The sequence below is a fragment of the Odontesthes bonariensis genome, chromosome 11, assembly GCF_027942865.1.
Source record: "Odontesthes bonariensis isolate fOdoBon6 chromosome 11, fOdoBon6.hap1, whole genome shotgun sequence".
NCBI lineage: Eukaryota > Metazoa > Chordata > Actinopteri > Atheriniformes > Atherinopsidae > Odontesthes > Odontesthes bonariensis.
Window position 1 is genome coordinate 18,299,250 of NC_134516.1, and position 17,935 is coordinate 18,317,184.

The following is a 17,935-nucleotide window of genomic DNA, read 5'->3' on the forward strand; positions in this document are numbered from 1 at the left end:
AAGTCAGCAGAAGTAGGGCGGCCACCGGCCACCTGTCCTGCCGCAGAGGACGAAGCTGGAGAGCTGGAGGCAGATGGTGGCAAAGTCACTCCGTCTTTCTTCCCTTTACCTCCATCGGAATGCTTTTTTTTTTTGCCTCCTTCCCCCCCTGTTTCCCATGTCCTCCATTTCACCCGTAATGAATATTTGAGGCGTTTAGCAGGCGACAGAATCAGGTTCACCTCCTCTGCTGATAGAAATAACGAGCTGCGAGGTCGGAGGAAACGTTAGCGTTCGTGTTCAGGTGAAATAATCATGCCAGCGTGACTTCTCTAAAGGGGACTGGAATTAGACCTAACCCAGATCTGCAGAGGTCATGGAAAACATTTCAGCTGAGGAAGCTAAACATGCAAAGTTATATAAAAGCTTTAACTCTTCACGTAGGGATGCCACTCCCATCCTCGACTTTGAGGAACCTGTTAAAATTGGCTTTGTTCTTAGACATTATGAATGAAATAGTCTGCCTGGGAAAGCAGGTGCAAGATTCACACACACACTTTGTTTGGGCTGATCCAGAGAATATGACGAAGCATGTTGAACCTACTCATGTCCAATCACACTCGGTCGAGTCCAACCTATGAGGCTATTAAAACAAAATATACCCTGAAATCGAGGCTCAGTCTGACGGATTTCCTGCGGGAGCTCTGTTCCACTGAGCCCAGCGCTGATATGCTCGACACTTTATTTAACTTGAGATTCCTCTGGCTTGTTCTTGAGCTGCCATTGAAAGACTCGAACTAACAAACCCCTCGTTTCCTTTGATAAATGTGACACCACGCCCTAAAACTCCTAAAGGGGAGCCCAGGCAATCCAGGAAAGGAAACCACCCCTCGTGTTTCATCCATTTGGGGTTTTGTTTGGATAAGACAAAATGTAAAGCGTTTAAACACAAAAGCCAGATAGGTAGCTCTGTAGTTGACCCCCCCCTTTGTGTTCTTTGTCATCATATCCCTGTCCTCTGTGTTTCCCTCCTCCTTCCAGCCTCTCCCTCCCTCCTCTGCCCATCTTCACTCTCTCCTGCTGCTCCCCCCATACTGGTGTCATTCTGTTCCTCAGGGTAACATAGATGCAGGAAGTTGGTAGATAAGCCAGGATCTAGGCTCCGATTATCTGCCTGCCTGACTCCTTTGCTCTCCCTGCCTCCAACCACGGGGCCAGATTGGCCTGAATCCTATTTTTAGGCTGCAGCCAAAAGAGACTCATTTTTCCCCCTGGTTTTTGTTTCTTTGATCACACTTTCACCTTTTTTTTTTTTTTAAATAGTCATCATCAATTCCACTGTGAGAACAAAGCAGCCGGCACTGGTTTTACTTCGGAAACCAAATTAACTCGTGCACATTTCTCTGCAGTCCCAAAGCACAGTGTTCCAGTGACACGCACCCAATTAATTAGCAGTTTATCTGAAAGGGATCTCAGCTGTCCTGAATCCCCAACAGATCCATGCTTTAATGTCTCCCGTGGACAACACAAAGCTCTGGTTGCAGCTACGATTCCCGGCATGTACAGCGACTGACCTCAGAACTGAGGAGAGGAAGAGTCGAGCCCCTCATTATTATTTCACACTGTGCAGATTACAATTGTCAGGAAAAAATTTTTCTTGCCGATGCTGCTGGGAAATTCATCTGCAATGCCGCAGGTGACAAGAGATCCCCGGGGAAGCTGGCGTTTGACGCCGACAGTTACTGAATTTTCATGGAGAAGAGTGCAGTGAAAGAGTCTAAGGCTGTGTTCGAAACCGCATACTGCATACTCATCGATCAGACAGTATGCAGAGCGTTTACCCACAATGCATTTCGCTCCTGCCCGAGCCGAAATCAGCCGGTCCGAAGCTGATTTCGCTTAAGCTCTAAACTCTGTAAACTTTAGCAACATTTGAAACATTTTCAGGTGAGAAAGTAGCCGTTTAGATCCCCAACGTGTTGAAAACCTGACAAAATACCGGCTATTTACATTTTTGTTCCCGACGAATTCGGCGCTACTAAAGCTAGCCGTAGTGAGCTGTAACACACTTCCAGTTATTTTCACAAAATAAAATACCCGTTGCCTTTTATCATAGGGAAAGGCATTACGATACAATTGGTGCTTTTGTTTTGAAAACAGGAAGTGAACCTCCCTCGTTGTAGCTAGCTTGAAACTGCCGTTTAGACAGGAAATGACGATCGGCGACGTGACGTTACGTTGCATCTTGGGTAGTTTGAGTATGAGTAGCGGAGATAGGACCAAGTCACACGTGCAAGTCTCAAGTAAGTCTCAAGTAATTTTTTCTTGGGCAAGTTAAGTCAAAGTCAGGTCACCTTATTATTGCAATTTTACCTGCAGAATCTGATCTTAATAAAGTGAAAATATAAGATATAAGTAACTGTCAGTAAACATCATTGGCCAATGTGTCCAACCTGTCCAAAAATCATATCAAGCTAACGTTAGCTAACAGGATAATATTAGCTAATTTGACAAGCACTCACTGGTCAGAATGGATCTTCAAATGACGAACAAAGTTCGAAGTTGTCATCTGGCTGTCTGAATAACATTCAAGTCATCGTGTCTCAAGTCAAGTGCCGAGTCTTTAACTTCCAAGTCCGAGTCGAGTCTCAAGTCTTTTATTTTTTGTCAAGTCAAGTCACAAGTCATCAAAACAGCAACTCGAGTCGACTTGAGTCCAAGTCACAGTGACTTGAGTCCCCATCTCTGATGAGTAGTAACCTCATGATGCATACCCAACATTTCGGAGAATCTAGTATGCATCCGGGAACTTCTCGCTTACTCAAACTCGCATACCAACTCAAAAAGTTAGTATGAGTAGTAGGAGAAGTATGCGGTTTCGAACACAGTCGTAATGTTTGGTGAGGCTGTCGGCTGTCCTCATCTTACTGGGGTTCAAGTCAGGCTGTTATGAGACCAAAATGCTCAATCATCGAGTCTTTGAAACACCGGTCAAACTCCCTCCAGTTACTGGAGCTTTATCTTTACCTGCATGTCCTTTTTATTGTTGCTGCCGTGCTCGTCTCTGCTGCTCTGGCTCTGGTCAGAGACCTCACACTTGGTGGCGTTGTCTTTCGCAGATGACACCGTGTCGGCGACCTCGGAAACCTTCATCGCGTCAGTGTCCACGATATCGGACATTCTCATTGCAAAGTCTTACAGGTAGATGTTGGCGAAAACACAGAACCTGAAAGACAGGAACAAACCCGATGAGAGCTCGCTGTTGAAGTTCCATTTATTGTCCATGGAGGCATTATCTGCCACCACGGTGAGCAGCCAGAATCCTTGAGATCTCTATCCCGACCACAAGTGATCGCTCCGAGCCGTGCGGTTGTGGTCGAGACACAGAGGTTGCTGGCTTTAAACTCATGAGTGAAGCAAACCTGAATCAATTCTTTGAAAAGTTGAAACTATTTGGAGCAGACTGGACGTTCCTGTAAGACCACGTTACACCACTACATGTGATGCGAGTCATCGTAGGGTCTAATCTGCCCTGGAGCCACCAGACGAAGAGGCAGTCGCACACAGAACAGAGGAGGGTAATAGTTAGCTAAAACATTAGTTACAACAAGACAAAAAGCTCCAGGCAAGCAAATAGTACCTTCACCCTCAGAGTGACTGCGTTCAGCAGCAAAGATGCAGAATGACAGAAAGAGAGACAAAACAAGAGTAAATGTTGGCGTTTTTCTTCAATGGCGACAGCTTTTAGGCAGTAAAGGACTGAGATGTGATGCTGGACAGCTCCGTAAAGAGCTGACAGTGCCGCAGAGCTAAAATAAACATGCTAATAATGCTAAATATACAAGTTAAAAAATTTGCGTACACTTGTCTTATCGACGTCCATTTTTCTTGAAGATTGTTCAGTAATGATGAAAGTTTTTTCCTCTTGTGATCAGCCAGAAGAACAGTTAAAAACAGAAATGAATCTTAAATAGGAATGGAAACATACACGTCGTCTGGTAAAACTCTGCCCCCCCCCCCCCCGATACTTTTTGAAGACCAAAGTTACAAAATGTACCTTTAATCTTTGTCAGAGTCAGACTAATGATTCAAAAACCACCCAAAGCTAATTTACAGTTGTTTAAGATTAGGATTAGGATTAAGATCAGATTTAATTCCCCTTTCTCTCAAACCTCTGCTTCCTAAAGCGCCGACTAAACGAATCCATCAGGTGTACTATGACTGTGTCAGCTCTTCCAAAATAACACAAAAGATGACCAAATATCACGGTAAGATTATAAAGGTTGCCTGAGGTGACCAAAGCTACGCTAAAGCAGAGAAATATGCTAGTTTCAGCCAAAAAGAAGTCAATTTATTTATTTATTAATTAACAACAATCCACTACATTTATTTGTCTTTAAGCCTGAGTTAGAACTCTATAAATATTGAATCTTACACGGAAACGCACTCAGTCGATATTAACCAGGCATCTGGGACAAGATTGGTCTACAAGCAGCTTCTTATTAACCTACAGAAACATTCATCGTGTTTCTATTTAATCTTGATTAGACTTCCTCATCATCCCAAAACCAAAATGGATTTTTCATAAAGGACCAAAAGGACTCAAATCCATCCAAACAAAAGTAAAAAAATGAGGTTTTATGCAGTAGATATTCTCTATAAAGTAATAAATAAAACTTACTTGCTCACATTAGATCCCGCCCACATCAAAATGCCCGTTCTCCAGCGACATCTTTGTTCCAGGAGCGCTCACAGGAGGAGTGAGTGTTTATTTTCCCTTGTGGATATAATCTTAACGGGGAAAGTTACAATTTAGCTCGTGCGATAATTGTGACTCTCATAAAAAGGTGCAATCCGTAGCCAGCTTTGTTAAGCACGGCTTTGAGCCGTTATAGCAGAATAAACGCACACGTTACCGCGATTATTAACGGCTTTCTGCCTGAATGTAATTCAGGCAAAATTAGTGACGCCCGTGTTTGACAATCAAGAAAGTCTCCGACGACAAAGGTCCATGCAGCAAAAGGCAGGACAAAAAGGAGAGGAGGCAGTTGGTGTCAACATCACAGTCTGTGGTCATCAGTCACTACATTCTGCGCGCTGCCTTGCAGCTCTGCAGCTGTTCGGTCGGACACAATGGACACGACTGGACAGGACGCAGCAGGAGCACAGTGTGAGAAAAACTGATTGGGAATATAACGTTTCTTTCTGGTGCCGACTGGAAACTGGATTTTACCGTTATTTACGTTGCAAACTGATATGGAAACTAGAAAGAAAGCTTATGAGCTGAATGGGGATAGCTTACCATGCTAAAAAAGCTGAAAATAGATCAATTTTAGCAGTAAAAACTGTTGATTTTGTGATTTTTGTGTACTACCAAACTTAACATTGGAGTTAGTCAGAGAATTTGAGAGGTTGATCTCGGTTTAAGGCTCATAGCTGAAATTCTGTAAATGTGAGCTCTTTAGTAGTTACATTGGCTGAAAGAGGACATTTTTTCCTACATTTTAAGGTATAATTTGTTTCTCTACGTTAAACTGTATGAAAGTTAGAAAAATTTGTTTGAAAAAACTGAAAAATGTTAAACTGATCAGCACGTACTCAACTGTGTGCTCATTCATAAAATTCAAGAAGGAGCAAAATGTTCATGTTTTTGAAGCTGTCATATTTCAAAATTGGCTGAAGGTTTGAAAAAGCTGAAACAATTGGTAATAGCTGAATGTCTTGTGACCCATTTAAAGTTTGAATGGTGTCTCTAGCTGAAAGCATGCAGAAATAGTTGGAAAGAGGAAGATGATTTGGAAGAGCTGAAAGCAGTTTCCATTCATTTGAATGACAGGAAACTTTGAATAAAAGTTGAATATCTTAAAAGGTGTAAAAGTTAAAAACACCAAAAATGATAGCGGGAATCTGCTGAAAGAGCTGAACGTTTTGATACCAAGATCGTTGAAATAGCTGAAAGTACGCAGGAGTAGTTAGGTGCCGAAAACTGGCGGAATAATAATCTGCTTAAATTCTGCAGAACACAAATTCTGCTCATATATTTCAGGTTATTCCATTTTTTGGGGGGGGGTGTTTAAAGAGAAGATCCAAGCGGAAACGTACGGTTTTCAGTTAGAGTTGGAGCAGTCTGAACAGATCAGACCGAGTGGTTTATCAGATGGTAAAATAACCCCGATGGTGGAGCAGCTGCTGCCTTGCTCTCATGCTCCGTCTCAGGACATATCTGTGTAATGCCACGACCTCCCTTTGTTGGTGTCATGGTGCGAGCTCACCCCGCTGATCTGCTCTTATTATGCAGGCCCCACGCAGGGCTTACATCCACGCACAGATGCACGAGAAGGGTGGGCAGGCATCTGGTACACGAGAGCTATGATTAATAGGTTAATTAGTAATGGGCTCCTCGAATTGACTTTGCACATCAGAACTGGAGCCACACATGACGACACTTACGCTGAGCTTGGGCGGCTGCCTAACACCCGAATGTTTGTCTCTATTCCAAAAGAGCCGCTCCTGCTCGACGTCAAAAAAACAAAAAAAAAACAAAAAAAAAACCGAGGCATCCAATTCCGCTATGTAGGTGTAATTGATTTGGAGCGAGGGCTGTGGCTTCTCTGCCAGAGTGAACGCGGCGCTAACCCGATGCCGTTTGGGGCTAAGAGGTTAGCTAAAATTTGCCCGGGCACTTGAGAGTCAGGACGTTGAATTTCAATGAGCTGTCAGAGGTTTGACAAAAAGCAACAGCGGCTGCTGCTTTACATTATTTTTACATTCTGAAAGAAAACAACTTAATACTCCAGAGTGCTGCGCACGTCTCTGAATATTTAGTGGCTGTCACTGACATTTTGATGAGTGAAGTCTCTGGAGTGGCTCGCCTGAAGATTCGCTATATTGGACAGATATTTTCAAGAGCTGGGCCTGTGATGGATGGACATTTTGTCTCTCACAGAATCATCCATTCTTCCAAACACATTTTTTATCACGAGTCGGGAGTACTGCACTAAATTTGGCTCCGGGACTTTGATGTATTCGTACTTCCTGGTCTCGTCTCTCATGGCTGGGGTAATTGCAGACTGAGCCTGTTTGGAATCCCTGATGTTCGGACTGAATAAGTAATATGGATCATCATGTGGTCCATGGTGTTACATTAAGAAACTCTCTCGGTTACAAACCGGTCTCTTACGAGTGAGACTGAAAACAGACATCACCATAATTTTCTTCTACATTCGAGGCTCCTGTTGTAGATGCTGTGAGTTAATCATGTTGCAGAGTAACCGATTCCTGATTTATTTGGTTATCCACGAGTTAAAAGACGCTTAAATCAGCGTAAATGAATAATAATCAATGTAGTTTATTCTGCATTAAATCTAATGGATAAATGATTTGTCATTCATTGAAGCACGATGTGAAACTACAACCATTTTACTGACAGAAACTTAGTATTTGAAGGTGAATTTAAAGGGATTTTCAGAGAATAAAGGTTGGGTAATATCAGAATAAGGTAAAATGCATTTATTATTCTCAGGTTGTGTACAAAGGCAGCAGGACTGTGAGTGGAGTGTCACTAAACTGAAGTACATTCGGATATATTTTCATTAAGCTACTCATTTGTAAGGAGGAGGGGCTATAATTCAGTCAGATTAGCTCCAAAATGGTTGATTATTATTGGGTGTAAATTAGGAATCTGATCTCAAGTGTAAGATTGAGGCATTTTTCCCAGCGATTATCATCGAGGAAAACGTTTTAAATCGGCCACATCAGCAGCCTTCGATGGAAACTCGTGGATCATTAGCATATGAAGATAATAAAGCATCACCAAACACATTTTCCTTCCACGAATTAAACAGTCGCAACTGTGTAATTTTCCTGAATCAGAGCGAACTGGTTCCATGAGGATAATCAGAGACAGCAACATGCTCTGGTGAAGCATGCAACATGAGCAAAGAATACTGCGTTCAGTGTCCTTTAGAACAACCACAGTTTGGTATCATTGTTTTACTTCAAGGTGTTGCTGTTTAAGATGTCCCAGCTTTACTTCTTTACACAATAGGAGAAGGACTGTGTGAAAATACCTAAAAAAAAAACTAATCGCGGACTTTGGAGAATTGTTAAGAGCTTAATGCACAGTTATTTTAATCTAAATTAATTTGTTTATCTTGTTAAATGTTTCAGTAACTTTCGTGTACTTATGTGGTGCAGTAATGACCTTCATCAGGGCCTTCCTCGTGCAAATAAAGAGAAATTTTCACATTTTTTCCGTATAATTTCACACATTTAATCACGTCATTAGAGATACCAACTTGAGTGAAATGTGTGCTTTCATGCACCATGTTTCAGTTTATGAGTGGGTCCCTACGCTGGGATGATGTTTGAGGTGGTTCATCAATAAAAAAATGGCAAAAATGCAACAAGATTAATTGATAGATTAATTTTAAATAGATAAATATGATCGTCAAACTTCACTTGTGTTCTCTACAACTTTCAGTTACATCAATCCTTCTGCAAAGAGAAGAATTAGCGCCACCAGCAGAAGGTTAAGAGTTGTTTAAATGTTAAAACTCCTGAAATGAGGATAAACACACCTACTTGTTGCGTAGCCAGTGGTGGTTGTGGCTGGTGACGTCAAAGAGGCTGAGCCAACCGATGCCATCCAAAGCTTCTCTGCCCATGTCTGCTTCAGCTGCTCTGCACAGCGAGCGGGGCCTCCGACACCATCATGACCCCTGGCGACCTGCAACCGAGAGGGGGCGTGGGGTTAGAGCCGAGTTAGAGTTAGCGAGGCGGGTCGTAGGTCAGGCGCGGCGCTGTCCCTGACCCCACGTGTCAGCAACTCTGACATATTTGTGCGATAGAAACAAAGCAAAAAAAAAGAATCTGAAGCGTGGCGAGTGTTTATTTCGGGACCTGTGCGTGCCGTCGCACCATAAATAATGGATGAGCGGAGGAATCGGGAGTGCGGCTCGGGCGACAGCAGAAGGCACCCCTGCCAACCTTGTAAAAACCCAGCATTAGGCATTCAGAGAGCAGCGGGGGGAGATGGCATTTCTCAGCTGAAAATCCTCAGCCATTTTAATTTGGTGGCACATGAATTTCACATCGACTCGCAGGCGGTCTGTACTTTCCAGAAAATTCCTCCCCAGCTGAACAATGGTGCGACACTTTTGGGCGGGGTGGAAATCTGAAAACTGTTCCTCCGCTTACAGGTGGTGCAGAAGAGGCTGCTGAGCATCAGATGCATCTAATCTCACAGTAGTTGCACTCATTGGATCATTTGGCCTTTAAAATGTAAAGAAAATGCTTAAAAGAGGGCGTTCAAATTTTTTTAAAGCTCAGAATTTTTGCCTGAACCCAAATGTACTCGATGTAATCGATACAAAAAAGGACTGAAAGCTGATTAATTAGCTCGCTCTCCCTGGATTTCTCAGCCTCTCTCGACACAGCGTGCTCCCAGCATGGTGTTCATGCAATCCTGTCCACCAGATTTCAGACGGAAGCGGTGAGGCTTTGGAAAGACGTGCCACGGAGCGGTCGCCATTTGGTGCTCTGCTTTTGTTCAAAACTGCAACACAGAACTAAAAATAAAGAGTGACTCAAACATGTCTGTTTAATGTTATCTGCTGCTTAAATGGTAAAAATGTAGCTGCATTTTCTCTGCGGTCCTTCCTTTGGCTCTTATCTCTCTCAGCACTATTTAAATGGGACTTTATGTGTGACAGGAGAATCATTTCGCTGCTGCGGCTCTACATTCAGACCTCCTTGCTCCTCGCTGAAAGCAGAAGTGATGCCATTTCAGGTCGCTGCAGGATGACGGTGCCAGTGAAATGTCTGAAATGGGAAAAAAAATGTGGAACACGCTCTGCATTTCAGAGCTGGTCCTGCGGCCGTCACGCACACACATGCAGAGTGTGAACGCTGCCATGACAGCGGAGTCAAACCGTTGGACGCTCCAGGGCTTTGCCGGATGGCTGCAGGACCTCACACTGAGTTGTAGTTAATAATGCATCCTCCTATTCCCCTTTAAAATACGAAAAATAAAAGGTTTTGACAGATAAGACAGCGAAGCGTCCCCATCTGACAGGAGATCAACAGCTTCTAACAGGCTCCAGCGCTGCCAAAGACGCACACACACACACACACACACGGCGGTGAACTTGTAGAAATGCGTTGTCTCGTATTGTGCTGAGGCTGACAGGGAGTGGTTCATTGGTATTAAAATAACCGCAGAGTGCAGCAACCTTAAAGAGGCTCTCTCAGGCTCGGGTTGGTGTCACACCGCTCATTCACACCACCGTGATCGCCTCATCTGGCAGCTCTCACACACACACACACACACACATCAAACCTGCACGTTAGCACACAGTGCAAATTCATAAACGCATTAAAAATGCAGAAATGCTAAATCAAAGGGATCAGAAAAAATTAACTGTGAAATCTGATCCTTTCGGAGACCAGCAGCTATACTGTTAAAACCACCCACGGCTTGACGGATATTAAAAGTTGATCAGCCCACTGAAGGGTCAGAAGTGTTGCCATCTACTGAGCAGAGTTAATCAAACACAGATCTCTCAACAGACTAATGACAGATTTCTCCATCGTCTACTTATTTTCTACTGAGCGCAGACACACACACTCACCTGGCTCTGTCTGGCTCTCTCTGACCTTTCCCTCCCACCTCTGCACCTCTGTTCTGCTCAGCTATGCGCGGATCAAAGCTCTCGTCTGGCTATAACCGGCTCGACTAGATGTGAAGGACCCTCGATCTTATCCCTCCATCTGCTATTCGATCCCCGGTTCTATTCTCGGCGGAGAACGGAGACGCGAGTCGTAAGAAAAGATGGGAAAAAAGAAAAAAAGAAAAGATAGATTCGTAGATCACGCGCTGAAAAAATGATTTAATTTTCACGGTGGCTGATGAGCTTCTGCAGGCGCCACATGAAAAGGACGAACGGCCCGAGCGGAGCCGAACAGATGGGACGTGTTAAACGCCGCTCTGTTCACAGGATCGTTGCGAGACAAAAGCTGAGACGCGGTTACCGCGGTTACGGCGTGTTTGGGCTCATTTCTCACACCGTACATTTAAACCACAGGAAGTGCTGCACAAACAGCCAAACAATTAATTACCGCTTCCCAAAACAAATGACAGATTTAGGCTTTTCAACCTGAAAAATAACATCAGGCATCAAATAAACAAATCAAATAGGTTTTCATCATGCTGGTTCACTGCGCTGCACTAAAATTGATTTCAGTGTTTTTGCCGAACTGAGTAACTAATCTCCCATTTTCCAACCATTTCTGCTAATTGCAAAGCGAGGAAAGCACTGACTGGGGAGCTATATAATTGGACCAGAGGACAATTAGGGGAAAAGCCCATGAAATCATATTACTTTCATTCACTGCCTGCCTCAATTTCAGGGCGACAAAAAAGAAAAGGCAGCGTCAGTGTAAGATGCTGCTGTAATAGCTAAGACTGAATAAGCCAAGAAAAAAGAGCCATAAACAGGCACAAATGAGCCCCTAATTGTGCTGCTCTCTTTGCCTTCAGGTTGCACGAGGCGGAGCGACGCAGCCGAGGTGCAGCCAACCAGCCTTAATAAATTAAATCCACAGCAGAGCATGGAGGTAATCCATTACCTATCCCATAAGAGAGTTTCCAAGGAATTTCAATCGAGGCAATTAGAGCAGAAACAATAAGCACAAAAAAAAAAAAAAACATGCAAGTTTAGCAGTTTTAAATCTACGAAGCCTTAAGAGAGAGGAATAAAAAAAAGGAGTCATTAAAAGTCAATTTGCAGACAACACCTGCAGGACAAACAGTGGATGAAGCTTAGGTGGAGGAACAATGCAGAGTGAAGCCTCTTTTTTGGCTGATCTTGGTTAATTATCCTCGAAGTGAAAAGCAGAAGCAGCGCTGAGAGAGAGTAACGCAGCTCTGACAGAAAACTACATTTCACGTTGCACCTGGTTTAAGAGGCCAAAGAAAACAGCCTTAAATACCACATACTGATAAAGAGACAGAAAAAAAGGCAGAAGAAGTGAGGTGAGCACTGATTAACCTTTTTGCTGTGAAAGAGAAAAAGTCAAATATGCTGAAAAAGCACAACCACAGAAAAACAAGAACAACCACAGAAAAGTCTGGACAGTAAAACAGATTAAAAGAAAAATGTAAGACTCGACATCTGCTCGCTATCAGAGTATCAGAGCGACTGGAAGCTGCAGGACGTACCTGCAGGCTCGGCAGCTCTGCCCTCCATCCCTTCGGCTCTGAGAGCGTTTAGTTTCCATCGTACAGGAGGCACAATCTGCTGGAGAGGAGGCTGGAGTCGCCTCCCAGCTCGCTCCTCGGCAGCCGCCTGCTGCCTCCTGCACTCTTGCTCGACTGAGTGAGAGCGGAAAGACGGGGGAGAGGAGAGTGTGAAGGGAGAGGGTGAGGGGAGTGGGTGTCACAAAGAGAGGAAGAGAGGAGATGAAGGGAGGGGAAGAGCGCTGCGCGAACACAAGTCTACCTGCCACAACCCATCAAGCCCGCCAGCCTTGGAGACAGCGCCAAATCAACAGCTGGCCCCCGTGTGATGTCAGAGCCTCGGCAGCCAGTCACTGCGGCCGAGGCCGGCCGGCACTACGGAGCGCTGACTGAACCAAAGTCACCGGCTAAATGGGGCTCTTCATTAGCTGCTCTGCTTTAGGATGGAGGCGGGGGTGGGGGAGGAGGAGGAGGAGAGGGCAGCCAGGGACATGGGATGGATTGAAGGAGACTGTGAGGAAGAGGAGGAAAATGGTGGGAGGGTGGGAGGTAAAGCGGGTAGAAAGGCACACAAAAAAAAAAAAAAAAAAGAGAAAGAGAAGCGACAAACTGGGAGGAGGAGGACAGCAGCGACATGTCTGTGGCCAGCTAGGTACTCAAAGACCAGGTGGAGAGGCGATGGGGAGGCGCTGGCTGCTGCGCGGCCGAGCTGTTCACTGGGCCACCTTCCCATTAAAGCTGGCACCCTGCGTCTCACACCAGAAGACAAGGCTACACCAAACCCCACCGACTCAAGAGAACCTGAGAAACAATGTGAAATACCGCAATAATGCACGCCGTTTTGAGGCGAATCGATGAGAATACGTCCCCAAAAACAGGCGGACCGCACCTCTAACCTTCCCACTCACACCCAAAATGTTTGTGTCAAGATTTTAAGAGGATTTCAGAGGAATTCAATCCAAAAATCATAACCTGATAAAAGTCTCCGTGCAGCTTCTGAGAGTCGCTCCTGCACATGCAGGGAAGATGACATGGGATTGATAACCGCGTTTTGGAAGTAATCTACTTCAAGAAAGCACTTTCATCACCAAATTTCAGACTGGCTGTCAAAGACAGAGCGAGTCACAAACAGGTCCTACACGATGCCCAAGTCTAGACTGCCATAATGTGATTGTTTTTGTCCTCTCAGTCACTCAGACTTTAACAGCAAACACAGTGGGCGGAAAAGTTCCTGCTGTCACTTAGCAACCAACACCAGGCTGCGACAAACGATCTGATCCAATCCTGCCTCATAATTGTACCATTCGTTATGCCAGGTCTCTGAAGAATTTATTTTTGTGCTTTCTTAATCCCAGGAAAAGGTCACCGATTGAACAAACAATTTATGGATGGGGAGGATGAATTATTAAAATGGCCCCCCGACCAAATATTAGAGGAACGAGAGATTTTCTCTCTCTCCCTGGAAGGCGATGAATAATTTAGTCATCGGGCCACATCTTTGGAGAAAGCTATTACACAGCATCCTCAACCTCAATGTGTGATAATGTCATCAGCTCTAAATACGCCCTAACCCGTCTAATGAACGGTCAACAGAGCCGCGGCTGCAGTGGGCTGAGCAGCCGCCAGGTGAAACTGTCGGGGCAAACAATTATTAGCGCTTATTATAAGCTCTGGGAGGTCACGCTACAGAGCACTGGAGCTGTGATTTTAAATGTTGATGTTACCATGTCAAATATATCACTTTAGCACGGGCAGTTAAACAGATTTATAGCAAAATTCTGTAAAAATCTACGATAGAAAATCTGATGTAGCTGCACAGCAGCACTGTCAGCTCTGCAAAGATTAACACATCATCTCCAGCGGCCGCAGGGACCAAACCAGCATCCACCCTCCACTCACCAGGCTTCGCTGGTGCCGTAATGAAATGATATTATCATGATGCTCAGCCTCATTGGTGGCAACTCGTAGGCTCCCAATGCCATCTCTGTCAATTTCCACAAAGTCAATGAGGCGCTTATTGTCTGGGCTGACGCTTCTGCATTATAGTGGTTATGGCTTACTTATTAAGCAAGCACGAATTTGGGTTATTGGATTTTTGATTCATGGTCTTTGACGAGGATAAATCTAGTTCAAGTCAGATTTCCCTGTCCACTATTAAAAAAAAACAAAAAACTGTGTCAGCAATGGAGCTCTGCTAATGTATGTCAATGATAAAGGTATATACTTTACACTTTCATGCATCACTTTGAGATGGTATTCACAACTATTGTGAGACTATCACTCATATTTTATGTGATGTAAAGCAGTTTCCATGAACCCCGGACACTGTTAAACCCACAGCCACTGAGGTCTTAAGTCCTAACCCGACATTAACCCTCTCTGACCCCATTGGTAAACCCTCCTGATTGGTTTTAGGCTAACTGCGCAACAAGAAAAGTCATTTATTAATACGAGTAGCTTGTTTTTCCTGTGCTCCCGTTGACTAAAAATAAAAATGTATACCAATAATAATAAACCCCGACCACTGTCATATCACACATGACGGTTGGAGTATCAATAGACACCTATTTTTATGGATCTCTACAGGCTTAAGTGCCACTCTTCGACAGTTCAACTGCGAATCCGTCACACCAGCCTCCCTTACAAAAACTTGACAAATTAATATCCCGTTTGTATCGGCAAGCCCACAATCCCCAAACACTACAAGAAATATGTTAGTCTGTAAATGAAAATATGCAACTACAATTCGGCCGATTAAACATTTAACCAAGCAGAACAGAAAAAGAAAAAAAAGACATTTATTTAATTGACAGTAAACATTAGCACACTATCCGTTGCGGGACGACTGGGAGAGACACAGTCGGACCAGGCCTAAAAGTTATTGAATAATACTGTATTATTTTAAAAGTACTGTACGGCTTCCGAGACGAACGCCTGATTAATGTGTGACTATTAAGAATTTAAGGATGTTTTCTCGCTGTGAGGTGTGTACTTTTGCCGAAATGCAATTTGACGTTGGGTCGTGGCCGGGGCTAAAGCTAACGATTCTTACCCGGCACCGTGGCCTGAAAACGGCCTGAAAACGGCCAAACACCGGGGCGCCCTGAGCTGTCACACACCAGCAAAGAGAGATGTTTTTCCGCTAACTAGCTCCTGGTAAATCCTTACAACTACCCGGTTAACATTATTTTGTCGCAAACCCGCAAACTCTCGGGCAGGATACAGCAGATATCTTTAACGTTGCCTTACCGCTTTTGGTTTACAATCGGTGGACAGCCGTTGTTCCTACCGAGTGTGAAGTAGCTGCTGTTTGTGGCGGAGTGAAGGAGAGACGTCGACCAGCAGCCGTGCGTCAGCTCCTTACGCCCTTACGCTCCTTACGTCAACTCCTTACGCCCTTACGCTCCTTGCGTCAGCTCCTTACGCCCGAGACGCAGGGTGTTGAAAATATGTCACGTCTTGTCGTAACACACATTTTTTTTCTCTCTCTCTGCATGGCAGCATGCACGTGCGCACGCACGCGGTTTGCCTGACAATAACGTAATTTCTTTAAACATCTTTCGAAAGGGTGATGTCAGTTCTTAAAACTTTTAGACGACTTGTGTTTAAAGTGGCTCGTTGGCTAACCGGCGGGTGCTCGGTGTTATAAACCGAGCGCACCTTGGAGTTGCCGCGAAACTGCACTATTTCCCCAAGCATGTGTGCTGCTGAACCCATCTGACCGCAGTTCCTCTAACAAACGTTTCACCGACTAGGCAAACCATGCACATGTAGACATAATTAATGTCGGTTGGCTAACACAACGTCTGGTAAGTGAGCCCCTCAGTTTGAACCGCAAAGCAACGCTAGTTCTTCTTCTTCAGAGCTACCTACAATGTTGCATGAAGACAACAGAAAATATAACTAATAATACTTATTGTTTGTATTGACTGTTGTGTTTTATTTGAACTTAAATGACCGTAAAGTACGCATAGCCGCCGTACTTACGGGGTGAGTTCTCAAAAATAATATAGCTAATAATCCGATGAAGTGCTTTTATTTCTGTAAGTAAACCTACTTCCTGTTTCCTGTTGCTAAGTATGCTACATCCATGCTAACATGCTAATTACCTGCTGAAGTTGACTTCTGATTTGAAGCGTCGGCTTAAAGGGGTGTGCATTGACAGATATTTCAGTGTTTTGCTTTTTCTTGGCGTAGGCCATGTATGAGAAGAACCACAGTAGTGAAGACTGGTCAAATTTGTACTGAATTATTCTTATTCTTATTAGAAAAAGGATTATATAGCTAATGTTTATTCACTATTTTTATTTTATTCTATTCTATTTGCTTGTTTTCACTTTAATTGTTTACACATCTTTATACTGTATGCTGCTGCAACACAATCATTTCCCAAATTGGGATGAATAAAGTATCTATCTATCTATCTATCTAGAACATAGTATGTGATCTGTGAACCCTTATTAATTCCAAATGCACGTGCCCCCAAAAAAGCTGAGAAATAGTCTTAGTTTTTTGCATTTTCACAACTAGATTAAAGTTTGACAAAGCGTGCATTAATAAATGTGTATTCTTTGTAGAATAATTCAGTCCAGATCTGACCAGTCTAACTATTGTGGTATTAATACAACACCCAGTCTAGTATGATCTGCAGGCTCTATGCCCGCTTTAACGTCTTTATTCTAGTCAGCTCTGGAAACGGACATCACATATTTTATTGGTTTTAAGGTTTTTATTGGCCTCTAACCTGACATTAACTTCATTATAATGTTGATAAAGTTGCTTTTATTAATATCTCTGAGGCAATGGCATTGAATATACCAGAATATCGACACGCTTTGGTTATTTTAAAACAGGGACTTTAACCTGTGGGTTTTGCCGTTAGAAATGACCAATTTGCAGGTCTGCATATCACAGTAATGATTGATAAAATACAGTACATGCCACAGTGATAATTCATGCCATATTACACTTTGCATATACGTAATAATAAGCATGATAACACAAAAGCAAATTTGGATGTAAAAGAAGAGACGCAAAATGTTGAGAAGTGCTGTGAGAATGACTACAGACAGAAAGAATGACCACAGAGTGCTACAAAACAACCGAAATGAGTCACAAAATCGTCACAAAGAGAAAAATAATCTGGAAACTGACTGGGATGAGACTAAATGTGTCCCAAATGTTGGAGAAATGAACCTGCATTAGATACAAAGGACCGCATAGAGAGCACAGCATGCAAGATAAAACCATCTTGGCAAGATAAAATGATGCAAAGTGATCACAAAGTGACAAAATAATGCAATATTCTATCCAATATCAGTAAGATATGCACTTGTAGTCTATATTAAGAGTACGTACGCTGAATAAAAGTGATGCCTAATATGTAGTAAATTCCACTTCAGGCCAAACCTTGCCCACATGAATCTTTTGTTTTAACATTATATTTCTCATTTTCCAGCTTAAAATCAGATCTGGCTGAGAAACCTGATGAGGACTTCCTAATGGAAATGGATGATAATGCCCAACAGACCCCTTGCTGTGACACAAGATGGTCACAGCAACTGTCAGGGCTTCCTCACAAGCTCCTGCAGCGCCTGATGTCTTTCCAAAAGGAGGGAGTGGAGTTTGCTTTATCTCAGAATGGACGGTGAGCAATGATGCAGTACGCTTTGTTAAGTTGCGCCATCTTTACACAGAGAGCAATATACAAAAATCGCA

General features: G+C 43.6%; 1 protein-coding gene and 1 pseudogene across 1 annotated transcript in view; one reads left to right on the forward strand and one right to left on the reverse strand.

The window, feature by feature from the left end:
- Nucleotides 1-12,352, reverse strand: part of LOC142391777 (R3H domain-containing protein 1-like) — a 48,677-nt pseudogene extending 36,325 nt beyond the window's left edge.
- A 3,494-nt stretch (nt 12,353-15,846) lies between these two features.
- Nucleotides 15,847-17,935, forward strand: part of zranb3 (zinc finger, RAN-binding domain containing 3) — a 148,656-nt gene continuing 146,567 nt past the window's right edge. Inside the window, exons 1-2 of the mRNA XM_075477837.1 lie at nt 15,847-16,026; nt 17,676-17,864. Coding sequence (XP_075333952.1) covers nt 17,719-17,864 — 146 coding nt within the window. The 5' untranslated portion in view covers nt 15,847-16,026; nt 17,676-17,718. The remainder of the gene's footprint in view (nt 16,027-17,675; nt 17,865-17,935) is intronic.